Source organism: Argentina silus (assembly GCF_951799395.1).
Source record: "Argentina silus genome assembly, chromosome: 19".
Lineage (NCBI taxonomy): Eukaryota > Metazoa > Chordata > Actinopteri > Argentiniformes > Argentinidae > Argentina > Argentina silus.
The window spans coordinates 2,931,774-2,959,273 of NC_139673.1; the positions used below are offsets into that span (position 1 = coordinate 2,931,774).

The 27,500-nt window shown below is 45.5% G+C and overlaps 6 protein-coding genes across 7 annotated transcripts in view; 4 read left to right on the forward strand and 2 right to left on the reverse strand.

Moving 5' to 3' along the window:
* The window catches only part of zdhhc7 (zDHHC palmitoyltransferase 7), a 13,943-nt gene extending 9,313 nt beyond the window's left edge, over window positions 1-4,630 (forward strand). The window contains exons 7-8 of the mRNA XM_083691561.1: window positions 575-705; window positions 1,727-4,630. Of these exons, the coding sequence (XP_083547687.1) occupies window positions 575-705; window positions 1,727-1,906 (311 nt within the window). The 3' untranslated portion in view covers window positions 1,907-4,630. The remainder of the gene's footprint in view (window positions 1-574; window positions 706-1,726) is intronic.
* Window positions 4,631-6,575: 1,945 nt separating this feature from the next.
* Window positions 6,576-12,444, forward strand: terfa (telomeric repeat binding factor a; the record flags this gene model as incomplete). Of its 2 annotated transcripts, none has more annotated exons than XM_083690748.1 (11): window positions 6,576-6,735; window positions 6,977-7,072; window positions 7,234-7,367; window positions 7,532-7,618; window positions 7,759-7,911; window positions 8,125-8,258; window positions 8,350-8,874; window positions 9,024-9,167; window positions 9,640-9,719; window positions 9,851-9,891; window positions 11,537-12,444. In XM_083690748.1, 11 exons carry the CDS (start codon window positions 6,576-6,578, stop codon window positions 11,693-11,695), a joined length of 1,713 nt encoding a protein of 570 aa, XP_083546874.1. In that variant the 3' UTR covers window positions 11,696-12,444. The 2 variants fall into 2 exon arrangements, with proteins under 2 accessions (XP_083546874.1, XP_083546875.1); XM_083690749.1 differs by having other exon boundaries at window positions 7,759-7,899.
* nip7 (NIP7 nucleolar pre-rRNA processing protein) lies at window positions 11,712-14,390 on the reverse strand. The gene is made up of 5 exons (XM_083690750.1): window positions 14,263-14,390; window positions 13,910-13,996; window positions 13,664-13,802; window positions 13,305-13,445; window positions 11,712-12,669 (listed from the first exon to the last, which is right to left on the reverse strand). The coding sequence occupies exons 1-5, from the start codon at window positions 14,316-14,318 to the stop codon at window positions 12,550-12,552; spliced, it is 543 nt and encodes a 180-aa protein (XP_083546876.1). The 5' UTR covers window positions 14,319-14,390; the 3' UTR covers window positions 11,712-12,549.
* Window positions 14,391-14,435: 45 nt separating this feature from the next.
* cog8 (component of oligomeric golgi complex 8) lies at window positions 14,436-17,918 on the forward strand. Its single transcript, XM_083690712.1, has 6 exons — window positions 14,436-14,491; window positions 14,572-14,956; window positions 15,083-15,290; window positions 15,544-16,362; window positions 16,851-17,019; window positions 17,174-17,918. The coding sequence occupies exons 2-6, from the start codon at window positions 14,628-14,630 to the stop codon at window positions 17,557-17,559; spliced, it is 1,911 nt and encodes a 636-aa protein (XP_083546838.1). The 5' UTR covers window positions 14,436-14,491; window positions 14,572-14,627; the 3' UTR covers window positions 17,560-17,918.
* Window positions 17,919-17,950: 32 nt separating this feature from the next.
* On the reverse strand, window positions 17,951-21,317 carry nob1 (NIN1 (RPN12) binding protein 1 homolog; the record flags this gene model as incomplete). The annotated part of the gene is made up of 9 exons (XM_083690713.1): window positions 17,951-18,517; window positions 18,781-18,925; window positions 19,274-19,371; window positions 19,544-19,846; window positions 20,087-20,224; window positions 20,413-20,481; window positions 20,575-20,708; window positions 20,872-21,004; window positions 21,249-21,317. 9 exons carry the CDS (start codon window positions 21,315-21,317, stop codon window positions 18,248-18,250), a joined length of 1,359 nt encoding a protein of 452 aa, XP_083546839.1. The 3' UTR covers window positions 17,951-18,247.
* A 107-nt stretch (window positions 21,318-21,424) lies between these two features.
* Window positions 21,425-27,500, forward strand: part of wdr59 (WD repeat domain 59) — an 11,702-nt gene continuing 5,626 nt past the window's right edge. The window contains exons 1-16 of the mRNA XM_083690743.1: window positions 21,425-21,482; window positions 22,186-22,235; window positions 22,526-22,661; window positions 22,892-22,977; window positions 23,178-23,258; window positions 23,361-23,398; window positions 23,519-23,607; window positions 23,763-23,879; window positions 23,991-24,068; window positions 24,212-24,368; window positions 24,667-24,746; window positions 24,868-24,997; window positions 25,224-25,345; window positions 25,562-25,726; window positions 27,197-27,292; window positions 27,493-27,500. The exon at window positions 27,493-27,500 is cut by the window's right edge and continues 216 nt beyond it. Coding sequence (XP_083546869.1) covers window positions 21,429-21,482; window positions 22,186-22,235; window positions 22,526-22,661; window positions 22,892-22,977; window positions 23,178-23,258; window positions 23,361-23,398; window positions 23,519-23,607; window positions 23,763-23,879; window positions 23,991-24,068; window positions 24,212-24,368; window positions 24,667-24,746; window positions 24,868-24,997; window positions 25,224-25,345; window positions 25,562-25,726; window positions 27,197-27,292; window positions 27,493-27,500 — 1,487 coding nt within the window. The 5' untranslated portion in view covers window positions 21,425-21,428. The remainder of the gene's footprint in view (window positions 21,483-22,185; window positions 22,236-22,525; window positions 22,662-22,891; window positions 22,978-23,177; window positions 23,259-23,360; window positions 23,399-23,518; window positions 23,608-23,762; window positions 23,880-23,990; window positions 24,069-24,211; window positions 24,369-24,666; window positions 24,747-24,867; window positions 24,998-25,223; window positions 25,346-25,561; window positions 25,727-27,196; window positions 27,293-27,492) is intronic.

Consider the following 27,500-nt stretch of genomic DNA (forward strand, 5'->3'; position numbering starts at 1 on the left):
CATTGTTGTCTGTATATTCCGATTCCAATTCTTTATTCGTTACGTTAAAAAAAACAACAACACCAAAAAACACACATTACATTTGTCTTCTTGAAGCCGAAACAAAACAATATGAGACATTCAAAAAGACACAATAGATTGTGTAAAAGAACGTAGGATCACATACAGACGCCATAAAGCCGCACAGGCGGAGACATTTGTGCCTTTGGAGGCAGTTTGAGCTCGGTTATTGATGCCATTGATCTTCAGTTCTCTCATGAGTCCGTGGGAAATGAAAGAAAAGATGAAAGTTGTAGCTCATCTTGGGCTGTAATCCCCCAAGCCTGAGGTGGTGAATGTTTGTTGTAGCTCCGTAATGAGTGTTCAAACAGAGTTAAGTTACAGTTGCGTCAGACTTTCTTGTGGGTTTTAGGCTATCTGTTATTATTGGTTATTTGGTGGGCAGTGTAGTTGCAAATAGTGGGCACTGGGCAGTGTTGTAGCATTATATCAAATACAGACCCCTGGTACCCCCTAACTAGAAAATAACATATTGACCAACTCTCTCTCTGTCTTTCTCCCCTCCCTTTCCCAGAATGCAGTGATTTCTCGCCAGGCGTGGCTGTGATGCTGATGATCTTCCTCAGCCTGGAGGCCTTCCTCTTCCTCACCTTCACGGCCGTCATGTTCGGCACGCAGATCCACTCCATCTGCAACGACGAGACGGTGAGTCATGGTCCATAGTAACAGTAGAGTCATGGTCCATAGTAACAGTAGAGTAACGGTAGCGTATTCAAAAGCAGCTCTCGCGTTTGGCCCCTCCCTCTGTAGTAGCAGAGAAACCTCATTATTTCTCTATGACTCCACAGGCGAAGTGTGTGTGTGTGTGTCTGTGTGTGGCTGTGTCTGTGTGTGGCTGTGTCTGTGTGTGGCTGTGTCTGTGTGTGGCTGTGTCTGTATGTGGCTGTGGCTGTGTGTGGCTGTGGCTGTGTGTGTGTGTGTGTCTGTGTGTGTGTTTAAATACAGTACAGTAGCTCTGCAGCAGATCCTCTGTTCTGCCCCTGCATTCTACCGGGAAATCACAGTTCAGTGGGGATGAGTCATAGTACTGCAGGGCCCCTGGCCGACTCTGACTCACTCCTCATTGACTCGTCCCTCAGCCTAGTTATTACCTGGGGTTAAGAACTGTTGGGTCTCCAGACAAATCTGACTGGACTGCAAATCAGCCCAGGCCCAATTCCCCTGACATCCATGAGGAAATGAATAAAGTGGTACAACGTTCTTCTGTGCATAAGAGCTGGCATGCGTCTTAGGAGGTGCTGCAGAATGGAGGATGGAGGGTAGCAATTAAACCTTTTGGATTGTAATTAAAACATTAATCCTCAGCCGGTATGCAATACACTCTATGCGAATACAGTAGTTATCTGTCAAAGCTAATAGGAAGGTCGCTTTCAGTTTCAGTATAGAGCTGTCTTTGAACTCCAAAAGAACAAGAAAAATATCAAAAGTGTTTGTGTGTGGGGGCGCTTAGTGGCGTAGCACACTAATGCGCATGCCATGTAATCGCAAGGTTCCTGGCTCGATTCTGACCCTCGACCTATCTTGCATGTCATCCCTCCTTTCTCTCTCTCTCTCACCCATCCTTCCTGTCAATCTCTACTGTCTCTATCCCAATAAAGCAGAAATGCCCTAAAAACATATATTTTTTTTAAAATATCAAAAGTATTTGTGTGTCTCTTTCCTCCAGGAGATTGAGCGTTTGAAGAACGAGAAGCCCACGTGGGAACGTCGCACACGCTGGGAGGGGATGAAGGCCGTGTTCGGGAGCCCGCCCTCCCTGCTCTGGTTCAACCCGTTCACGGGGCTGCGTCTGCGGCGCCTCCTGATGACGCGCTCTCGCCGTGGCGGGGTCGAGTTCTCCGTCTGAGGGCAGAGCGGCCTGTTCCAGCTCACCACCCTCCGCTGTCTCACCCTGGCCTGGATGTCCACAACGGGGTCTCCTGGACGCCGCCTCTCTGCAGGGGCTGTGGAGGGGACTCTGAGTGGGAGGGGACCCACCCTACACCAGGGTCGGTCCCCATCGAGACACGGAGACAGAACAGCCTGCTCGTTAATGAGCCCCAGTGCCACTCTGGAAATAGCTATGAAACATACTGATGTAGACCTATTCTCATACGTCTACATGAGTATGTGAACGTGTAGTTGTTTTTTTAAGGAACTCCTCTCCTGGCTTTTTAAATGAAAACCTGCAGTATGGAACTGAGAGAATTAAACAGTACTCAAAGATGCTCAAATTTAGTGTTGGAAGTCAAATACACTCCAGGACGTACACACCCAAACCACAACCTCTCTGAGTCAAGGACGGGAGAAGGTGTGAGCTTGTGAGGGTCTGTGATGCTCCTCATGAGGGAAGAACTAAGCATAACCCTCTGACCTCAACCTGGGTGTTCTCGCGTTGAATGACCTTGAGACAGGTGCAGTGGCAGTACTTTCTCTGCCCTGAGCCTAGAAGTGCACTACACCTGAACTTTGACCCATGGATTTGCATGTAGAGCAGCCCAATTCATGCAGCTTCTCAGCCAGCCAAGGGGGGGGGCGTGCAGTTGCTGTTTATGGACTGACACAGCGACACGAGCCACAAGCCCCCCTTGCCCCCCTGCCCCCCAGGAAGAAACCTCGACCTGGATCATGTGATTTTGGTTTCCCCTTTTGTTCTTTCTTTGTATTGTTCTCTGTCGTCCTGTTTTTCTACGTTGTCATGTGAGTCACTTGGGTATAAGTAGCTTTTAGCACAGCACTGCTGGATAAGCTTTCTGTTTATTTTTTTAAAATGACCACTCGTGGTGACAATGCTAGAAATGAAAGAAGAAAACAATTAAATGCTGATATCTCCTCATTATACCTCCCAGCCAACGCCAGTCCTTGTCCAAGACCTCACAGCATTGAAACCCATGAGAATTAGAGGCAAACAAAAGCCTTTCCGCTACCCGTTGAAGCTGAACCCAATCTCAGACAGGGTCGGCTTTGTGTGGTCTTTGGCCACTTAATGGCGGAGTAGTGTGAAAGGGAGCAGTTTAACACACACACACTTTCTCTCTTGGCAGTCTGCGAGCTCTTTGATCTCCAGAGTCAATCTTCTCGTGCTCTCTCAGTCTGATCCCTATTCCGGATGGATGGCACGGTAGGCTTTCATACTAACAGCATTATTATTATTATTATTGTTATTTTTAAAGGGGAGGGTCTTTAAACCTCAAGGCTAAAGAGAAGCTTGCAGTAACAGTTCAAGACAGCAGCTGGGGAAAGTCTTCAGTCCACCATTTTGTTCTCCCTCAGCTCCATTGCCCTTTTAAATGCTAACCTCATACCTGACCTCATACCTGACCTTAGAGAGGGTCTTTGTGTAGCAGCTTGTTGTGTTGACCCCATACCAGAGCCATTGCCACACAGGGTACTACATTTCCAATATAGTTTTATCATCTATCTAACCGTGTAGCTTCTTTTAGTTTAAATCATACAATCATTTAGATTTATATTGAACATATATCAGCAATTAACGCCATGTTTGTTGGTGTTTCATCCATTAATTTGTACCTGTAGAGATCACTAGTTAGGTATTTGTAATGTAAGAAATCATAGCCTGGCAAGCAACAGCCAACTTTGTCCATGTCTAGAAGGCGGTTATATGGAAGAGGACCTCATTTTTCCCCCTACTTTAGTTAACGCGTAGTGATGACATCAAAGAAGTGTTGCTCTGTGACATCGTATCTGAAGAAGAGACATGCCTTTTATTAGAATGCTGTTATGAGAATGTATGTTCTTCCTTTTGATGTGTATATGTTGGCACTAAGGGAAGCAGGGAAGACACTGAACGTCAACTCAATCTTGATGACCATAGACATATTGGGGCACCTGTAATGCTTTCCACAGATCTACATTCTGTAATGGTGTTATTGACTGCACTGCCAATTGTCCTGCAAAATGTACTGGTTTGCTCCTTCTCAGCATCTCTGTATGACCTAGTATTCAGATTGTGTGCAATGATTTTCCTCCTCATTCCTCTTTTGCTCAAAACACCACTGGGTGCAACCAGCCATATAGCGAAAGCTGTAGCAGGACTGCTGGCCAGTGCCATAACATGGCCATGTGGCAAGCTTGATGCATTGCATAGCTTGTAGAAACAGAATGCACACAATTATGGTTGGTTACATTATTAGTAAAACATGGCTGCGTATTGGAAATATTCTATACATTGAATTGTGTATGGTGTAGCTGTGGTTAATGCTAAAATGTATGGAAATGCAGTATGTGGGGGAAACTATACCAGTGTTCTGCAGTAGAGTCAGGCATTTCTATACTTAGTATTCCGTGCCCAAACATAACTCAAGAGCCAGGATGTTGACATATACTGTATTTGGGTCAGAAAGGAGATGCTCAGTGTTCAGGGTTAGAACCAAGAGATGCATATGTTGAACAAGAGCAACAACCATCTAGCTTTATTGAGGGGAGAGCGTACCATTTACTTGTCATGTACTACAGTATATTAATGAATATATTACAGATTATGGAGAGAGATTTTTTTAAACATGTCGTCTCATAAATGGTCTTTATAATGTGTTGTTCTTTTGCATAATAAACTTGATTGGTCTAAGAATGGACAAGTCTCTGTTTCATCACATCAGCGGTTCCTCACTCCCCTCCATTGAGGCTGTCCAGGGCAAGCGATGCTTGCGTAAGGCACGCAGCATCGTCAAGGACAGTTCTCACCCCAACTGATCACTGATCACCCCACTCCCCTCCGGGAGGCGCTACAGGTCTCTCCGCACCCGAACCAGCAGGTTCAGAGGAAGCTTCTTCCCTGCGGCTGTCACCCTACTGAACTCCAACTCTGCACCTAGGTGACAACCTACCAACCCCTCCAACCCCCCCCCCTCAGACAATTGCACTACTCTACCCTACAGTATTCCTATAAACTGTACATACTGTATCCTCACTTGTACACACTGCTCTTACTACATACCACTGCTCTTCTGTACATATCTGTCTATACTGTTCATAATCTGTCTATACTGTTCATAATGCACATATCCTTATATTTTTCTTTTAATACTACTGTTAATACACTGCACATATCTTTACATACTGTACATACCGGTTTATACTGTTCATACGGCATTCCATATTTATTCTGCTATTTACTCTTAATGTCACTGTTAATACATATATACTGCTTATACTGCATTGCCTATACAGCTCATATGCTGCTTACACTGTTCATACTGCATTCTATTTATTCTGCTTATAATGCTACTGCTAATTCATATACTGCTTACACTGCACTACTTATACTATACTGCACTACCTGTATATACTGTTCACACTGCACTTTTCTGCTTTTTTGCACTTCTGGTTAGACATTAACTGCATTTTGTTGTCTCTGTACTTGTACTCTGCACAATGACAATAAATTTGAATCTAATCTTGAATCTAATCTAATCATCATGCTTCCACAAACCACCGATCCATATTCTGGACAAGATTGGAGATTGTTTTCTGTTCTCTGCCTCCTGAAAACGCATTGGGGGAGAAGGTGAAGGGTCTGAAGGATGGGAAAACCCAGAATATGTTAATTGGGTTATGGGTATTGGATTAGAATCTTGTAGTACTAGAGATTAATTTAAATGATTGAAAACTATTTCTGTACATTCCATTGTACACTCACCTAACACTTTATTAGGAACACCTGTACACCTTCTCATGGTGGAGGTGGTGTAATGGTGTGGGGAAGTTTTCTTGGCACACTTTGGGTCCGTTAATACCAATCAATCATCACTTGAATGCCACAGCCTATTTGAGTATTGTATTGTCTCAAACTGGTTTCATGAACATGACAGTGAGTTCAGTGTTCTTCAGTGACCTTCCCAGTCACCGGATCTGAACCCAATAGAACACCTTTGGAATGTGGTAGAACGGGAGATTCACAGCTTGAAAGTGCACCTGAAAAATCTGCGGGAATTGCGTGATGCAAAGCCACGAAGAGTTTTGAGAACAAAAGGAGGCCCTACCCAGTATTAGTATAGTGTTCCTAATAAAGTACTCAGTGAGTGTATGTGTACTATACAGGGCAGATAAGGCACTTTGAGCTGTATGGGACCAGTAAAGAGCCATCAACACTTGCTGAGACGTAGCTTTAGACTCACTCACCTGATCTGCATTCTAGAAGTGGTGTTGAGGAGTGTCCTACCAGAGATTAATTGAAATGATTGAACAATGAATTATTTGATTTGATAGTAGAACAATTATAAACCCTTCCGGGGCAATACTATACCCAATATTATTCGATGATATATTTGTTACGATAATTAGTATATTTTTTGTGGTTCCTTGATCCCTATTCACCATGTTTAAAAGCTAAAAACAGTTCCACTATTGAAGCTCAGACAGCACAGATCAGGTTCACCAGTCCGTCACTTAAACAAGTTTAACATGGGAGGCTTTTATTTTGAAGAAATCCTCATTTACATATAACCCCCAGGTGGGCGGAGTTCCGCTGTTGTAGGTCACGGAACGCAGCTGCTCGTCACGGAGATGAAGTAAATATGGCGGCAAACGAAAACATGGATGTATCAGACGACGTCAGGTCCGATTTTGAATGCATAGTTAATCGCTGGGTGGTAGATTATTATCTGTCTGCAGCATTTAACACTTTCAAAAATGAACAATATGCAGATTTCTGTGAAATTAGGGACATACTCCAAGGTGAGTATCCCCAAAAAGTCAGCTGTTGTTGTTGTTGGCTAGTTGGCTAGCTGTCCAAGAGTTTTGGCAAGACGTTGTTTTTCTGTGATGTGTTTGGGTGCTGCTGGTGTTGAACAGGGTTGAACAGGTTTTCGCTGGCTGGCTTAGTTTGCGAACAGCCAATGTCATGTTACGTCCAGACACACACTCCGTTAAGTTGCTGTGACTGCTAATTTAAACATTTCCTCCCCGTCCTTCTCAGCCCTGCTGGGTCGGCCTCTGGAAGCTAACGATAACATGCCCAACAAGATTCGGGCAATGCAGTTTCTCTCCAGGATAAATGACGGTGAAAAGCTCGGTGAGGCGCACAGTCAACACGCTCACATCCACACCAAGTAAACAATAACAATGGACCAGCAACACGTTATTACAGGAGTCTCACGTTATTCGGCAACAAAGTCGATTTGTTCAAAACAAGAAATGTTTCACTCATTGACACAATTCTCTTTTATTCCACAGACTTCGTATTCGACTCCCAGCAGCCCCTCACTCCACTGGAATCCGCTTTAGGCGTGTTGGACAGCATCAGTCAGGAGTCCACTTGTATTCCCCAACCAGATTTGGAGAGAGTACACAAATCCATCAGAGAAATGGTGAGAGCTCCACACTGTGGCCTGATTTGGCCCGTATGATAAGTAGCCCTTCCCTGCTTGTGACCTCCATCGGGTGAACTCCCTCACAACCATTTTAGTTGGCTAAGCCATATGATTGAATGATTGTTTGATTTTACAGGATGCATGTGTTTTCATGTTTTCAGTTGGTAATAGTTTGCATCAAGAACAAGGAGTTTGAGAAAGCAAAGGGCGTATTGACAACGTATTTCCCCAAAGGCATGGTTGGCAAGGTGAGCTCAGATGAAACTAATTTAGACACCAATATCTGTATTACTTAAAACTTATGGGGATTTTGGACAAAATCTAACCCTCTGCTTACCTAGCAATTTAAAAATATCTTGATTGGAACCGCTTGATGTCTGTCCTACAGAAAGCTATTTTCATGGGTCTGGTGAACCAGAAGTCCAGTGAGCACTCAGTCCTGGAGCAGGTCACCTACCAGCAGTTCAAAGAAGAGATGCTGCTGTTCAGTGAAAGCTTGTACACACACACTGTTCCCTTTTTGTCCCAGGTATGTATGCAGGTATGTAATTGCCATTGGAAGATCTTACATGCTGAGTAATATTTTGCACATTTTACTTATTTTTGTCAACTGAACATAACCTTGTAGTGTTACTTATAGATCTAACATCATTTGTTTTATTTTACCTTGCCTAACACCACACTTATTGTAGGTTTCCTTCAGTCTTTCAGTGGCACTGTTATTTAACCAATCGTGTCCTTGTGTGAATGACAGGCTGCGATAAAGCTTATTGAAAAGAGAATCGAGAACGAGCAAGCAGATGGCATCTCAAGTCCTCAACCAGAGGAGCCTGTTGTGCCAGAACAGCCCCCAGTTCAACAAGCGGAAGCAGGCAAACACAAACCAAGGTAAACTCATACCGTAACCAGGTCACTGACCCACAATTGTTTCTGGGCCACAATTGTAATGCCATGTCTTGTCTCCTTCTCTTCCCCCAAGTGTCCTCTCCGATGTCCAGCTAAAGCGCACCGAGTTGAGTGCTTTTTTCACTGCGCTGGCCGAGGAGTTCCAAGAGCCCACCGCCTTTGTCAAGCTGGACGACGTCCTGGAGAGAGATCTGCAGCAAGATGCTGCAGGTGTGGACGTCTCCCCGAGCCTCTCAGCCGTCCCCTTGGAGGGCTCTAACGCGGAGCCTGAGCAAGATGCTCCCTCACGGAGGGACTCAGGAAGCCCCATGGAGGCCTCCCCAGCAGACGAGGCTCCGGTGGCAGAGGCAGTCCCCCCGGTGGAGGCAGCCCCGCGGCGGAGCAGGCAGCTGTACACCGTAGCCAGGACTGTGATGGATCCAGACAGTCAGATGAGCGAGCAGGAATCCATGGCCTCCCTGGAGCAGGAACTCGTAGCCAGGTCAGAGGAGCCAGTACGACCATCAGTCAACCAGGAGGACCCAATGAGTTCGCCTGGCACATGCACACCGCCCTTACGAAGGCGCCGAAAACGCCAGCCCAGCAAACGAATCAAAGAGTAAGTCGAGAAAGGAAATCCCATACCGTTTGAATGGATTCTCCATTCTCTTTCTCATCAGAGCTATTCTTTGTGAGTTATGCTTGACCTGGTTTAATCATTCCTGTTGTAGTTTTGTGTATGATTGAACAGCATATTTACACACTCAGGACCACATCTAGCAGTGAGGAGACTTTGCATGTTCTGAAAGACTCCCCAGCAAGATCTACTCGTGGTTCTAATGGACACATCCGAGCCAGCTCCACACCCAGAAAAGACGACACACCCACGAAGGGCCCCAACCCCAAAAAGTGGTCAGTATGAGTACTGTGTGTCAGCATGTACTGTATACTTGGTTGAGGTGGACGGGGTTCATCTTGAACCTCATCTTGGTTGAGGTGGACGGGGTTCCATCTTAAACCTCATCTTAGTTGAGGTGGACGGGGTTCCATCTTAAACCTCATATTAGTTGAGGTGGACGGGGTTCCATCTTAAACCTCATATTAGTTGAGGTGGACGGGGTTCCATCTTAAACCTCATATTAGTTGAGGTGGACGGGGTTCATCTTAAACCTCATCTTAGTTGAGGTGGACGGGGTTCCATCTTAAACCTCATATTAGTTGAGGTGGACGGGGTTCCATCTTAAACCTCATCTTAGTTGAGGTGGACGGGGTTCCATCTTAAACCTCATCTTAGTTGAGGTGGACGGGGTCCATCTTAAACCTCATCTTAGTTGAGGTGGACGGGGTCCATCTTGAACCTCATCTTGGTTGCTTTTGTTTGCAGGAAGCAGCTCATCAATGAGGCAAAGGGAACAAAGGAAACCTGGAGTGATGAAGAATCACTGTTTGGGTCTCTCAAAGATGGTACTATCATTATGATTCATAATACTAATAGTATTATTGCTTATAGCACTTTCCTATACTATTATAATTGCCTTTTAGTTTCCCCCTTCAACTTACTGATTTTTGTTTCACTTGTCATGCAAAACTTGAAGCGTCTGGAGATCGTAGCAGCCTTAACACCAGCAAGAAGAGGGTAAGCACAGGATAACTTTTTGTAACGTAAAATTTGCTTTAAGGAAAGTGTCACAGATTGTCTTATAGTCTTTGTTGTCTAAATGGCCTATAAAACTATTTGAGCAAACAAGCGAGAAAATAGCCTTTTATTGGACCAGGAAGTGATTTATTGGACTCACTCCTCCCTAAAGCTCCATGTAGTTTTCCAAAAAAATAAAATAATTTGATTACTCCGAAACAATGTCTGAATACATCTGACAAACTTTAATTTTGGGGTCTGTAACATGCTGTATACTGGGCATTCAGAAGGTATTCAGACCCCTTAACTTTTTCCACATTTACAGTTATAGCCTTTTCTAAAATGGATTCAATTCATTTTTTCCTCATCAATCTACACGCAATACCCCATAATGACGGTGAAAACAGGTTTTTAGAAATGTTTGCTAATTTATTAAAAGTAAGAAATTGATATCACATTTACATAAGTATTCAGGCCCTTTGCTATGACACTAGAAATTGAATTCATGTCAGAGCAAAAACCAGGCCATGAGGTCGAAGGAATTGTCCGTAGACCTCAGAGACAGGATTGCGTCGAGGCACAGATCTGGGAAAGGGTATAAAAAAAAGTCCTGCAGTATTGAAGGTCCCCAAGAACACAGTAGCAATAGAGGCAGAAGGGCCATCGTCATGAAGTGACCAAGACTGACAGAGCTCCAGAGTTCCTCTGTGGCGATGGGAGAACCTTCCAGACGGACAACCATCTCTGCAGCACTCCACCAATCAGGCCTTTATGGTAGAGTGGCCAGACGGAAGCCACTCCTCAGTAAAAAGCACATGACAGCCCACTTGGAGTTTACCAAAAGGCACCTAAAGGACTCTCAGACCATGAGAAACAAGATTCTCTGGTCTGATGAAACGAGGTTGAACTCTTTGGCCTGAATGCCAAGCGTCACATCTGGAGGAAACCAGCACCGCTCATCACCTGGACAATACCATCCCTACGGTGAAGCACGGTTCAGGGACTGGGAGACTAGGATCGAGGGAAAGATAAACGGAGAAAAGTACAGAGAGAGAGATCCTTGATGAAAACCTGCTCCAGAGCGCTCAGGACCTCAGACTGGGGTGAAGATTCACCTTCCAACAGGACAACGATCCTAAGCACACAGCCAAGACAACGCAGGAGTGGCTTCGGGACAAGTCTCTGAATGTCCTTGAGTGGCCCAGCCAGAGCCCGGACTTTAACCTGATCGAACTCTGGAGAGATTTGAAAATAGCTATGCATTGACGCTCCCCATCCAACCTGACAGCTTGAGAGGAACTCCCCAAATACAGGTGTAACAAGCTTGTAGCGTCATACCCAAGAAGACTTGAGGCTATAATCGCTGCCAAAGGTGCTTCAATGAAGTACTGAGTAACGGGTCTGAATACTTATGTAGATGTGACATTTCAGTTTTTTAATAAATCAGCAAACATTTCGAAAAACCTGTTTTGGCTTTGTCATAATGGGTTAGTGTGTGTAGATTGATGAGGGGAAAAAATTAATGTAATCCATTTTAGAATAAGGCTGTAACACAACAAAATGTGGAAAAATGTGAAGGGGGTCCGAATACTTTCCGAATACACTGTATGAATGAATCCTGAATGTTCTACCTGACCTGTTGCAGATGTGGACGACCGAGGAGACAGAGTGGCTGAGGAAAGGGGTGAAGCGCTACGGTGAGGGCAACTGGGGCAAAATCCGGCAGTCTTTCCCCTTCGAAGAGCGCACGTCAGTCAACATCAAAGACCGATGGAGGACCATGAAGAAGCTAAACATGGTGTAAGAAAAGCTGGGAAGGGCTTACTGTAAACTCTGTCCTTGCACTGAGCGAGGGGGTCAATGCCGTTCTGATGTTGGAAGAAGATATGGAGACACTCGTGCACTACCTGGAACTGATCGATTACATTCCCACAGGTCCACTTAATATGATCTCCTTGGAAAGCACAAATCAGTTCTGAGGAGAGTGATGTATGTTTTAAAAGGGTCCTGTAACATGTTTTCTATTACATTACTTATCCTGTTTGCGGTAGTTGCACTAAGCAGGTATTAATGCATCAAACTAGGCTTCATTGAAAATGGATGATGAACATTACTCTAATGCTATTAGCAGTGTCATTTGACATGTTTGTTATAGAGATTATTTTTTGTTATACATACCTAATTTGTTTTCTTATTTTAGGAATCTGTTAGTAACAAAATGCCTTTCGAGACTACAATCCCTTCATTGAGGTTCTAACGTAATTGTCCAGTTATTTTGTGAGTTCTGACTGTCCACGAAGCAATTAGTCATAAGCATGTTGTTCACAATGCTGAAATTGTTACACATTGCTACACATTCTCTAACAAGGTGATGATGGTGCCTTTGTGAAATATGAATTAGTCATCTTTTTGTTTTATTGTACAGAAGATTTACAACAGAAAAACATTTCATTATATCACAACTGTTGGAATTCTGCAATATATTTTGAATACATGCATAAAAAAAGTAGCTGTACATGTAATTTTTTTATAGCAATAAAAGTATTGTCAATTCCTAGGTTCAGACCACTTTGGCAGAACTTAACCAGTCAATTTACATATAAAAACAGGGAGGGAGACATTTCTGTTAACATTCTATTATTCTGTTATTGACAACACTTATGTCAGAGTGTCCTCAGACCTAATGAACTCTCCTATGTCTGCCTGGTGAAACACGACAATCGACATGGGATCTACCCTTCGGCACTCCTGTGTGGTCTTGGCTGCCACTCCGAAACCCTGGGGAAGGAAGGCAGAGGCCATGTTGAGCTGGATCACACATTGTGGTAAAACTAGCTACAGAAACCTCTTCACCCCCACTACCCCCCTGTACAAGTTTCTCTCCTGTGAATAAAAAGAAAAATTCCGTCTTCTAGCCTTGTGACTGCCTATGGCCCCTGGTCTAAACAAATGTACTTGTTGCTAGTCGCTTTGGATAAAGGCGTCTGCTAAATGCCATAAATGTAAATGTAGAAATGCTCTCTATGACGGTGGCCATGTTCTGTTAGTTGCCAAGTGACATGGCTTCCATTAGCGGGCAACTCATTAAAATGATAGCCATCCATTGGTGCAGCCTGCCTCAGGCACTAGAATGTGTTCAGTCACAGGTGAGTTTCCCATAAGCTGTGTGCAGCACTGTACGGCACTGAGAACGAACAAACACACACACCTCAGTTGGTAGAGCGTGGTGCTAACAACGCTTAGGTTGTGGGTTCAATTCCCGCTGGGACCACATATACTGAAAAATGTACGCACTCACTGCAATGTAAGTCGCTTTGGATAAAAGCGTCAGCTAAATGGCATGTAAATAAATGTCCCAGTGCTCCAAAGCTTTGTGAGGAGAACCTCCTCTGCCCAGGATGTACAGGACTTACCAGGGGCACGTCTGACATGGAGTACACCACCACCCCTTGGTACTGCGCCGTGTTCTCAGTGATCCTCCCCAGGCCTGACTTCAGCACATGGTTCCCATAGAGGAAGGACTGCTCCTGCCCCGGTTTCACCCACACCTTGAACTGAGCATGGACAAGAGTTCTGTTAGTCAGAGAGAATGAGAAGTGCGGTACCAATTCCTCACAAGCAGTGTTGTATGGCAATAACGTTTGCTGAATATGAATATGCCGGGGTCTGAAAGGATGCATTTGTTTAAGTAAAAAGGGCAAGGCGATTGGTCACTTAAGAGACATGAGGAAGGGTTAGGGTTAGGGTTAACCCTAACCCTTGATAGGCTTACCTTGGCATAGGGGGCCAGGAAGTCCAATGCTGTGATGTGCAGCCGGAACTTCAGGGTCTTCGTGAACTTTCCAAAACACGTGCCCACGGAGATCAGCTTGTCACGGGAAATGTTAGTGGCCAGCTTCAGAATTTTCTCACTAATTATGGAAACATGTTATGGACAATGAAATTAATACTGCATCATCCCCATTTCTGTTGAAGTATCACGTAGCGCTCCATTTGACATCACGACAGCATTACTTACCTTACATAGTACACACGGTCATTCTGAAGTCTAAAGCAATACGTCCCATCAGGTCGATCAACAAGGAGTTTGATGTTTTCACCAATGCTGTAAGGACAATCAATCAAATCACGTTATTGTTCCAATTGGGAAACGTGTGTAATTGTTGTTTACATTTCCATATCACGATACAAAACAATGTCGGCAGTGACTTAGAGGCAGATATTGCTAATGTTAGAGCCTCATATTGTCACCCTAGCAAAGCCATAGACGATGCTAAGAGATGAGGTGGATTATGCTAGGTTGCTATCAAGCATGGAACTATTTGCAGAAAGTGTCCGTCAAGAAATCGCATGTCATAGTGCAATACTCACTATTTGGAGAGTTTCAGAAACATAGTTTTCGTTTCCTCATCAGTTAACGGCCTCATTTTGTACACGTTTTGTAGAACTGGCTGCCGGCTGAAGGTATTTTAGATGCTACAACGTGGGGAGGAGGGAGATTACGCTACAGATGCGACGGAAGTTGACATCCTTGACGTCATCAGCAAGCTGTTCTTACTCCTGCTTCCTACAGCTGTTCTTGTTGTGGTGAGAGAGCGAGGTAGGTAAATCTGACACTTCAAATTGTTTTTCAATGTTTCATTGTGTTTTAACGATCGGCTTTTATTGTGCTGTGTTTAGGTTGGCATTTGGAGTAGTTCTGATGAAGGATTAAAGTCAAGTGCTAGATTTCCAACATGGCAGCTGTGGACGTGGAGGATGAGAGTATTCTGGCTTCAATATTCAAAGACAGCTTCCCCGACAACTGGAGGGACAATCCAGACTTCGCTGCTTATTTGTCTGAGCTCAGTTCGTATGGCGTGGAGAAACTAAACCGGGAGCCGGAGAGGTTGGCGGAGGAGAGGGCGCAGATATTGCAGCAGACCCGAGAGCTCGCATTCTCCAACTACAAGACGTTTATCCGCACAGCCGACTGCACACAGGAGATATACAGGGACTTCGGGCGAGTGGAGAACAGCGTTTCCAAACTCCTCGACAAGTTGCCCAGCTTTGGTGAAAGATGCAGGTGAGACATTGATCCGTTTAGTCATCACGACACGTCGTAATACTGACTAGATATTAATCTGCGTGCCACATGATCGTTGCAGACCTGCCCGAAATGTAGCTTTCACGTCAATTTTCGTCACTACAGGGGTTTTGTGAAGGAGGCAGAGGAGATCGGGGCCAGTCGACGGATGAACAGCCTCACTCTGAATCGCCACACAGAGATCCTGGAGATACTGGAGATCCCTCAGCTTATGGACACCTGCGTCCGCAACGGATACTACGAGGAGGCGTTGGAGCTGGCAGCTTACGTCAAGAGACTAGAGAAGAAGCACTCATCACTACCTGTCATTCAGGTATTCCTAACGCTGTCCTCTACTAATTTCAGGATGCTGCAGAGTCAAGTTGTAGCATTGAGGGTGTGACATCGTTCCCTACTATCAGATAAAGAAAGATGCCACTATTTAGTATCTGCCCTCTGTCTGTATCATCCTGTAGTGAGTAGTACTACATCTTACAGTATGCTTTGATTCACATTAACAGAATGTGACCCACGTGTTGTGTTACTGTATGCAAGCGACTCTAATTCTAGATGTCTGTCACGCCCAGGGGATCGTCCACGAGGTGCGCCAGTCTGCCCAGCTCATGCTGAACCAGCTGCTGCAGCAGCTGCGCAGCAACTCCCAGCTTCCCGTGTGCCTGCGTGTGATTGGCTACCTGCGGAGGATGGACGTGTTCACGGAAGCCGAGCTCCGTGTGAAGTTCCTGCAGGCGCGGGGAAGCTGGCTGCGCTCCATGCTCTCGGCCATCCCCGACGACGACCCCTACTTCCACATCACCAAGACCATTGAGGCCTGCCGCGTGCACCTCTTCGACATCATCACCCAGTACCGCGCCATCTTCTCCGACGAGGACCCCCTGATGCCCCCTGGTGGCCAGGTGGTGAACGAGAGCGCCATCTTCCACGGCTGGGTGGTGCAGAAGGTGTCCGAGTTCCTCGAGACCCTGGACCGGGACCTCCAGCGCGGGGTCGGAGGCCGCCTCGACTCCCTCCTGGGCCAGTGCATGTACTTCGGCCTGTCCTTCAGCAGAGTGGGGGCGGACTTCCGTGGACAGCTGGCGCCCATGTTCCAGCGGGTCGCCACGGATACGTACCGTAAAGCGGTTCAGGAGGCCGTGGATAAGTTCCAGGAGGACATGAACCTCTACACGCTGATCTCTCTGCCCTCCATGCTGGGGGGCACCATCCCACCTGTGGTGCCCAGTACCCAGCCTGGCACCCTGCAGCCCCCCATGGCTCTCCTGGACTTCCCTCCCCTTGCCTGCTTCCTCAACAACATCCTGACGGCCTTCAATGACCTCCGGCTCTGCTGCCCCGTCGGCCTGGCCCAGGAGGTCACCAAGCACTTGGAGGATGCGCTGCTTAAGGTACGCTGTATTTGGGGCTACACTAATGCACATACCACGCAATCGCAAAGTTCCTGGTTCGATTCCGACCCTCGACCTATCTTGCATGTCGTTCCTCCTCTCTCTCACCCATCCTTCCTGCCAATCTCTACTGTCTCTATCCCAATAAAGCAGAATGCCCTAAAAACATATTTAAAAAAAAAAAAAAAAAAGTATGCTGTATTTGTGCTGTCCCTGTTAACATGGAGAACTGACCTTTAGACACATATCTAGAATCAGCTGACCCATACCAACAGTTTACCAATGGCCATTATGAGGAAAATGTAAAAGAGGCCCATTGTAGTGAGGGATATGGTGTCATCGGGATCAACTCTTACAGGAGTGCATACAGCCTGATAGCATGTACGATATCGGTTCTTTGGCAGTGGAATTCCTCTTTTTAAATGCAGTTATTGAATGGTTTATGTTCGTGCATTCTGAACACTCTGGCTGTGTTCTCCCCTCCACAGGTGACAAAGCTGATCCTGGTGTTCCACAGGGCTGAGGAGACAGCCTTTAGCAGCCGGGAGAAGGAGCTGTTTGTCCAGTTCTGCTGTGCCTTCGCTGAGGACATGGTGCCTTTCCTTAACCGCTGTCTGCAGGTTCTATTCCCCCCCGCCCAGCTGGCAGTCATACTGGGTATGTTGACCTCACGCTCCTCTCAACCGTACCGTAACCACCACTGAAACTGAAGCCAGAATAATGTGATAGAAAATGTATTTGTGGAATCGATTCAGACAGAGTGACCATTACATTAATGTGTGTGAAATGTTTTTTGTTTTTTTCCCCCCAGGTGTTCCTCCAACACAAGTCCACAAGTACGGCAGTCTGGGTTGCATCGACGTGAGCACAGTGCTGGACCCGCTGGAGTTCATACTGCCCAAAAGAGAAATTGTGGCTCCAGTGGTCGACCTTGACCTCAGTGCTGAATTTGAAGGCCTGACCACAACTGAACCCGAACCCAAACCCATGCTTGGCGACAACCTGAAACTTCCAGAAGAACCAGAGACAGAACTAACATCGGACCCCAAGCTTACAGAGGAGCCCATGTCTGAAGACCCCACATCCACTGAGTCAGCCTTCAGCTTGGACCCGGAGTTGGACGCTATATTCAATGAAGTTGAGTCAAACCCTGAGCGGTCTGTGGTCGAGGCAGACATTGAGCTCTCAGAGGAGTGATTGCTCCACATCTCAGACTGTAACAGCCTCACTCAACATCAGTTTCTCTCCTCTATTAAATGGTGCACTGTGGCTCAATCAATGTATATGATGGGGAATTGAAATGAAATGATTTTTTTTTACTGTCATGTGGATAGGGATGTATGAATGGTGTTAGGGATGTATGAATGGTGTGTCATTAGTAATATTGCATTGGAACTATTTAACATAACTGTGTGTACTTGTCTTTCCACTGTAAATCTGATGAGTGCAAATCAGGATTTTATCTTTCCGTTGTAAATCTGATGAATGAATCCTGTAATTAAAATCTATTGAAAAAGGTGTCTTAAAAGTGTGTGTTTTTATTCAAATAAATAAATATGGAATTCAACACCTTCAATTGTCTTGATTCTTTATTAGGGAATCAGAAAGGTTAGAGCAGCTCACATGCACAAGGTTTTTTACAAATGTTATTCAAACGTGGCGTTTGTTAAGTTACCCTTAAAAATATAGCTGAGGCATTCATACAAAACATAAGGTCAGTCTTAAATTATATCGTTACAGTTTTCTGCTTCTTTATTGTGGTGCTTGTGGAATTAGACTGCCGGCAATCGATCGACAGGTGCTTTCCTTGTGACATCACACGGTTCGACAGTGTAGTCCAGAGTTGACTGACTTCCCCCTCTGGTGTGGTGTAGTCCACTCCTCCTCACTTGTTCTTGACAAACTTCTTGCGGGCAGCATTGGGGTTTGCCCGCCGTCTGCCCCCTCCGCTCTGTCCGTCTCGTATGTTTAGGTTGGCGGCGCGGCTGTAGATGTCGTTCTCGGAGAAGGGCGAGCCGCCCGCCATGTAGTCTGGGTTGAAGACGTCCGTCTTCTGACGGGCCTTGCGGGACAGCCGCTGCTGGGGGAAGCGCTGGTCCTCCACCAGGTGGGGGTTGTTGCCGTGTTTGCCCCCTTGCGGCATGGGCAGGGAGTACTACGCAGTACACAAGAACAGAGCAAGGTGCATAATATGTTAGGCCTTGGTCTTGACTCCTGATAGTTTTTCACTTTCAGCTGATATATACATACAAATAATAAAATGTTAGATAGTGATAGTCTGACTAAATAAAGGATATCGGCCACTGTGTGATTGTGAAGTAAAGAAAGAATTACTGAGCATGTTAATGTCCGGTCAGACAATATGGACGCCACAGTATGTGATTTCAACCATCCACACATGATGGGCTTTTCTCTTACCTTCTTGCCCTTGGGGTTCAGCACCTTGGGGTTCTTAGATAGGTGCATCTGCATGCTGCCGTCCTCATTGATGGTGACAGCGATCTTCTTCAGTGTCTTGTTACCACAATGTGTACAGAAGACCTTGTTCATGTTTGTTGTGGTTCTGAAATTAAATATGACCCCATTAGCACCCTAATATAATAATAATAATAATAATAATAATAAATATTACCGTATATGCTATTTAGCTGACGCTTTTATCCAAAGCGACTTACACTGCAGTGAGTGCATACATTTTTCAGTATATACAGTATGGTCCAAGCGGGAATCAAACCCACAACCTAAGCATTGTTAGTGCCATGCTCTACCAACTGAGCAACAAAGAACCACCTTCAGTTGCAAGTGAAATATTTCAACGCTGTGTTCAAAACCTACAGTACGCATGCATGACAGCTATTGGATGTTTCCGGAAGGTCTTTATTTTGACTGATGAGATGCACAACGCACTCACTTGAAACAGGCGTGGCAGCGCAGGATGTAGTTTCTTGCTCGCTTGATGAGCATCCCGTTGATTGAGAGGACATGGAGTCCGATCTGGATGAGAACGTTCTGGAAGAGGGATTGGTATCAGTCAGCCTGATAACCATAACCTAACATTATTAACAGAGGAAAAACTCAACCAGAGTGTAAAATATCAATAGGCCTACTACAAATGAATCTGTCTAATCAAACAACAACTTACTAGACTTTTCTAGTTAGTTAGTCTAGTCAGGAACAGTACCTGCATGGCGAAATCTGTGGTCAAGCAGCCCACTTTGACGTCAGCCGGAGGTGACCATTGTCCTGTCTCCATCGTGACCTGTTTGATGTTGCTGGGGGTGATCCAACCACCGCCATCATCATCTTCTCCCCCTTCTTCTTCTTCTTCTTCTTCATCCTCTTCCTCACTCTCTTCATCAGACCCACTGTGGTGCTCCTCAGAGTGTTCCTCTGAGTCCCGATGCTCCTCTGACCCCGTCTCAGACACTGTGTGGATGTTGGCTGTCTCAGCCGCTGCTCCGGAGCTGTCTGACACCTCCACATTCTGCATGGAAATAACAAAACACAATATGGGAGAATCAGCATTTTGTGGTATATAAAAAAAACAAACACAGACTCACAATGATGATAACTAATACTGAATGTTTCTTAGAGGGCTGTGTGGCTTGATGTGTGTGCTACGATACACACTATGTACGTGTTATTACTACATTATAACATACGTATAAGTACGTGTTATTACTACATTATAACAAGTCTGAGAGCGACCATGTCTCCTACTCACCAGCAGATCCAGCAGATCAGCCTCGATACTGGGCAGAGGGTTCCTCCAGAACTGGAAGCTGTTGAACTCTTCTTTATCCAGGGAGAGAGCTGCCGGTGCTGGGGTCTGCCTCCCGCTCGCTGACCCTTCTCCCTGCCTCTGTTAGGACCAAAACGTATGAAAGGATTCTCACATCAGGCAATATGGTCAACTTTCACAATTATCCTCAATGAGTTTTATTGTGTTTATTCTTAATCGTGTATCTCATAGGCTTTAGGAGGTTTGGATTTAGAGGGTATGCACAAATGACCCAAGGGTCCTTGATTTTGGGCCACTTTTAACTTTACCTTGGGAAAGTGGAACCCAGCGATGTTTACTGGTGCCTCTGGGTGTCGCCGTGTGCTGCATACTTGGACCTAATATCACATGAAAGTCACATATAATGTAGCCATGTAGTCATCCCATTAATTCACATAGGTAAATTGGCAGGCTAAATATTTCTCACTTACCTTGACGTCGGGCTCTTTCTTTAGGTGGTCGACCCCAACATTTTCCTTTTCCAACTGGTAGGTCAGAGCCAAGACCTTGATGTCTGTGGCAGAGAGGCTGGGATAGTCTCCCGTCTTCTTAGAGAAGTCAGTCACTGAAAGCAGGACACAGGTCAAACATTTTAGCGCATAAGACATTGTTGACAGGGCACCGTTCTTGTTGTTGGCGTCTGTTGTTTACATCGTAAAGTGACGTACGTGAGCCGCACCAACTAGTCAAAATAACTAAATGTACAACTAATACCAAATAAGTATTACCTAATCGAATGTACTCAGGGAAAGGTTCTTTGAAGTTGAGTTGATATGGGAGGAATGACAGACTCTTTCTGGTTGGTTTGTCTCGGATCTCCTCAACTACATCCTTCAGCGTGTAGATATTCTTTCCTATGTCCTAAAACAGAGAAACACAAGAAGGGAGACGTCACATGAAACGCTGCTAGGCCACACCACTGATGATCAATGAGCTGTTGTGGACCAAGTCAGGGGACCAAGTCATCAGATCAGACAGCCTTGCACAGATCAGACAGACAGACATGCACTGCGATCTAAAATACTGCGATGCAATATTTGATATCATAAGATAATGTATCTTATGAAAAGCATATCTAGTGACTTAAACATGAACTTAATCTCACCTGAAGAGGTGCTTTCTTCAAAAATGCTCCTGCATCTGCGACAACATGCTCCACTAAGGTAGTAGCCATCTTGGATGGAGAAACCACACCCATCACCCAATCAGAACAGATGAAGTAGCTCTCGCGTGTTTTCCACGGAGCATGTGACGTAATGTTGATGTTGTTGTGGTGAGGGCAAAGATGGCGGCCCGCTGGAGCAGCGAGAATGTGGTGGTGGAATTCCGAGATGCACAGGTACTTCTGCAAAGACATGCGACACATTTGGATGTTAGGTTGTATGCATGACGTGTGCAATATTGTCCATATCTGAAACTGTGCGGAAAAGTGGTTGTTATTGTTGTGAGCAGCACTCCTTCAGAAGTGTGACTGTCACAACAATGGCTGGATAACATTGTTTCATGATCAAGGTACTATATTTACTTGCAACTCATCGCATTTCAGAGGTATTACCTAGATTAGCAATGGAATTCTTACTCCGCAGATCTGATATATATATATATTCTGCACATATTCCTACCTAGGTAGGTACAAAAAGTACAAAATAAGCACTTTTTTTAGCACAAGGTTAGGTACTTCTTCTTTCGTCCCCTCCTGCTCTGTGTTCACTGATTGATTCATGAATTTTCAGTCAATAAGTTACTCTTTTTTTTTTAATGCTTATGATACTCTGTATCGATGTCAAGAGGTCTTTGTCACCTCTAATTGTATTGTCTTGTTGTTGTCTTGTCATTGTCTTGTCCTTTACTCACCTCCGGTACATAACAGGTGTAACAGGTAACAGATGGTAATCAAGTGTGTGTTAACTGGCGGGGAATTACTTGAGACATGAAACACTGATTATTCTATGACATAACTGGACATGTAAACTCACTGTGTACTCTCCTCATACCACCTGTTGTTAGACAAAATACTCATGTGTTATGTGTTCTGTTTGCAGGCCACTGCTATGTCCGTGGATTGCCTGGGCCGCCATGCCGTTCTATCCGGGTGTGTAATTCAATCTCACTCATTGCACCAGCCAGTGAAAACTCTTGAGCTTGCAGTGAGGAAGCTTGAAATTCCCCACCAGGATACAAGCTCTAGCTGTTCATACCCTGTTGGTTCCTCTGCCCCACTAAACAACCATCAGATATTCCGCACCAAAAGACAATAGTGTCATGTCACAGTTGAGGCATTTAACACATTACAATAATCCCAGATAATTAGATTTGTGAGTGAATGTAAGATGAAAGAAACTGTTTACATATTCATCTAGTGCGTGATATATCTTGTTCCAGGCGGCGCTTTCTGTACGTGGTGAACTTGGAGACCCCCTCTGAAGCCCCTCGGAAAATAGCACGCCAGAGCAAGTGGGACGTGGGGACGGTGCAGTGGAACCCTCACAAGTCAGAGTCCCACGTCTTTGCTGCTTCTGTGAGTCACGCGTCAAACAAACCCCAAACAAAGAACAACCTTCTATTTTATCGAATGGGATAAAAAAAAAGAGTGAATTTTCTCTGGGGTGGATGTGCCCCTTGCTTGCTCCAGTCCGAACTGTGTTGCTGAAGAGCTGTGGCCACACGGTGGCACTGTAACATTTTTCAAAAGATGAATCCGTTCAAAAACAAACTGTCTCTCTAACAACGAGTTTTGTGCCGCTGCAGAGTAACCAGCGTGTCGACCTGTACATGTGGCGGGACGGCTGTGGCGAGGTCCACACTTCCCTGCAGGGACACACACGAGTCATCAGGTAAGAAGCTCTAGTGGATCTGGTCACACTATACATCTACATGTACATATGCTTCAAATGGCCAACACACCTGACACACACACACACACACCTGGGAAAGTGAGTCACTCTCCTCCTTCCCCTTCTCTCCTCTCTTTCCCTCTCACACACATTCACACACGAGTCATTGATATTTTAAATGCTGTGTTTCCACCACGCAGTGACTTGGACTGGTCCTGGTTTGAACCGGAGTATCTTGTTACAAGCTCTGTGGACACCTACATCTATATCTGGGACACAAGGTAAGACGTCAGAGATTCTAGAAACCCTCAGAGGGCCACAGCCTACAGTACATGATGCACGCGTTCTAGCTGATTCAAATCCATCTGAATGTGATTTCACAGAGACACACGGAAGCCGACCGTGGCGTTGACTGCCGTTGGTGAGTATGCACTTTAGATGTGCTCTTGTTTTTGCCTCCCCAGTTACTGGTAGTCTGTCCTGGATTCACATTCTCTGTCTCTCTCACTCTCACTCTCACTCTCTCTTTTTGCCTCTGCAGCGGGGGCGTCCCAGGTGAAATGGAACAGGAGAAATCAGTATCTCCTGGCCTCAAGCCATGATGGAGATGTCCGTATCTGGGATAAGAGGGTGAGTGTTCCAGGCCGTTGCATTTTATGTGCAGTTGATCTGACAGGCAGCATGGCCATAGTCTGTCTTTTACACTGATAAGGAAAGATGTGGCAATATTCAGTCCCCCTGGGTTTCTGTTTGTGACGGATGGTGTGTTTACTTCGTGTTTCCAGAAACCCAACACAGCGGTGGAGTATGTTGCAGCCCATCTGTCTAAGATCCACGGTCTGGACTGGCACCCAGACAATGAGTATATTCTGGCCACCTCCAGTCAGGACAACTCAGTGCGGGTAAATGACCGTAGATAATAGTGTACCTTGAAATGTTTCGTCGGCAGCTCTTTCTTTTTGGAACTTTCCCTGCACTGACTGTAATCTCCCTCTGTCTCTCTCTGTGGGCAGTTCTGGGACTACAGACAACCACGGAAGTACCTCAACATCCTGTCGTGTCAGGTGCCAGTGTGGAAGGCTCGATACACTGTAAGTGTCTTGACCTCCCGACCTCCCGCTCGTCACCCTGGGGTCCTGTGAAGAGTGTATGCATGCCTGTGTGTGAGGAATGTTTGATAAGATGTGTGTGTGTGCGTGTGTGCGTGTCTCTGTGTGTGTCCCTCTCTTCACAGCCTTTCTCCAACGGGCTGGTGACAGTGATGGTTCCCCAGCTGAGGCGTGAGAACAGCCTGTTGCTGTGGAGCACTCTGGACCTCAACAGTCCCGTCCACGCCTTCGTTGGACACGATGACGTGGTGCTGGAGTTCCAGTGGCGTCCACAGAAGGAGGGTGAGTCCCTCTTGACCTTGGGTTCCAGTTTGTTTCTGCCCGTAGGAATCAGGGGAGGCTGGTGGAGGCAGAAATCTGATAACGGGGCTCATTGTAATGCATGGGACGGAATGACAGGTGTTTGATACCATTCCTCACCACATTCCATGCATTACAATGGGCCTCTTCTTTGATTACTACCTCTCCTCAAACAAAGTTTCTCTTCTGAAGACACTATATGCCCACCTGGTAGTCTAGTGACTGTCTTCATGCATCTCAATTGCTTGGAATGGGTTTCTCTGTCCCACGTATAATCTAGGCTCTAAGGACTATCAATTAGTCACATTGTCCAGGGATCAGACGTTGAGAATATGGCGTGTGGATCCTCAGCTACAAAAGGTGGGTTTAGTTAAAAAGCACTCTAAATGGAAATTAGTAGATGTTTTTTTTTTTTTTTTGCCTCTATTTTGCTCAGATCCATGACTGATACCCACGGTAAATAACCTTCTCTCCCCTGAAGCTGTGTGCCAATGACATTGTGGAGGATCTGATGGAGGGGATGTCTCTAACCACAGAGTCAGAGAAGGCGCTCCCGTCTCAGGACCCCGAGCCTCAGCACAGTTCAGGGCTCTCAGCAGAAGACCTCCAGGGTGAGGGAACCAACAATTACACACACACATTTCATAAGATATCCCCCACATATGCAACATATTTAGGCCTATATTCACCATCAGGTCCCGTAATTACTACATAACCTTACTACATTACTACATGTCTTTCTTAGAGTGTAATCAAAGTAACTTGACAAAGAGGTGAAATGCCCGTGTATATTGCCCGTGTATAAGAGGTGAAATGCCCGTGTGTCCTTTCTCTCAGACCAGGATGGTGTCCAGTCAGGGCTGACGTCCAGCGGTCACCCCGAGGCCCCCGGCCTGCCCCAGACGCTGCAGCAGGAGTTCTCCCTGGTCAACCTGCAGATCAGGAACGTCAACGTGGAGGTGAGACGCTGGCCTGTGTAGGGAGTACTCCTACCTGGACGCCTGAGAAATTAACCTCCTTCATCTTATGGCAGCCTTGCGACAGTGTTATGTAGGCCTATAACAACAGATAAGTCAAGTAAAGTGTGAACGGTTTTCTTTCATACTATAAGTGACAGTTTGAAAGAAATACTGATGTAGTTGCGCGATGTTTGTTTGTTTTTTTCTTGAGTTCAGATGGACGCAGTCAACCGGAGCTGCGTCGTGTCGGCCCACTTCGGGACCAAGCAGGTCCGTCTGGTGGTGAAGTTTCCGGCCCATTACCCCAACAACGCTGCCCCCTCTTTCCAGTTCGTCACTCCCACCACCATCCCCTCAGCCATGAGGACCAAGATACAGAAGGTACGTCAACGGTTCTTTATTGTCACATACACTCACTGAACACTTTATTAGGAACACCATACTAGTACTGGGTAGGGCCTCCCTTTATTAGGAACACTATACTAGTACTGGGTAGGGTCTCCCTTTATTAGGAACACTATACTAGTACTGGGTAGGGCCTCCCTTTATTAGGAACACTATACTAGTACTGGGTAGGGCCTCCCTTTATTAGGAACACTATACTAGTACTGGGTAGGGCCTCCCTTTATTAGGAACACTATACTAATACTGGGTAGGGCTTCCCTTTATTAGGAACACTATACTAATACTGGGTAGGGCCTCCCTTTATTAGGAACACTATACTAATACTGGGTAGGGCCTCCCTTTATTAGGAACACTATACTAGTACTGGGTAGGGCCTCCCTTTGCTCTCAAAACAGCCTCAATTCTTCGTGGCATTGATTCCACAAGATGCTGGAAACATTCCTTTGAGATTCTGGTCCAAGATGACATGATTGCATTACGCAATTCCTGCAGATTTTTCAGGTTCACTTTCAAGCTGTGATTCTCCCGTTTTACCACATCCCAAAGGTTTTCTATTGGATTCAGATCCGGTTACTGGGAAGGTCACAGAAGAACACAGAACTCATTGTCATGTTCATGAAACAAGTTTGAGACGTCTTTTGCTTTTTGACAATAAACTTCTGAATGCTAAAATACACCCTAACTAAATACACAATATAAATACATTAAAATGCTGGAATGCAATGGATTATGACATCAACAATACAAGGAAGGAGGTAGTGGGCAGTGCAAATACAGTTATCCGCATAGTCTATGAATAAATATCTGTCGGTAGCGCAAGATATCCTACAGGTAGCAGCAGTAGATCATAAGAGTCCAATGAAGAGTCAATAGCTGTGTGTGTGTGTGTGTGTGTGTGTGTGTGTGTGTGTGTGTGTGTGTGTGTGTGTGTGTGTGTGTGTGTGTGTGTGTGTGTGTGTGTGTGTGTGTGTGTGTGTGTGTGTGTGTGTGTGTGTGTGTGTGTGTGTGTGTGTGTGTGCGTCCGTGCAGGAAGACTGTGTTCAACAGAATAGCTCATTAGTCTTGTGGCCGCGGGGCAGAGCGTGGCTCCTCTTGCCTAATAAAGATGGTTAGGACTGTTTTTAAACTAGCAATCTGAATACTTAAAAACAACATGTTTTTTTATTAAAGAGAGACACAGAGACTTTATTAAAGAGGGTTTCATCAGGAGACTGAGGTTTCTGAGTGAGTGTGTTGTGTATAATTGGTCTGGGTCCAGTGGTGATTCAGTTGTTGACAGTTGAAGACAGCTTGCTGCCTAAACGTTGGTTGAAGAAGTGGTTGAAGAGGCTCTCTCTCTTTTCTGGTGTCAGTTGATCTCATGGTTGTTGTCAGTTTTCTTCTCTGTTGTCAGTTGATCTCATGGTTGTTGTCAGTTGGTGTCATGGTTGTTGTGTTCTTGTGTAGATCCTGACAGACACGTCGCTGCAGAAGGTGAAGAGGAACCAGAACTGTCTGGAGCCCTGTGTTAGACAGCTGGTCTCCTGTCTGGAGTCCTACATGGTGAGAGCCATCTCTTCCATCTATAACACACACACACACACACACACACATACACATAAATAAACAAACAAACACACACACACACACACACACACACATAAACAAATGAACACATACATAAACACACACACACACACACACACACACACACACACAGTATGGTCTCCGTAGGTCATCTTCCTCTCTCACACCACCCGCAGACCCAGGA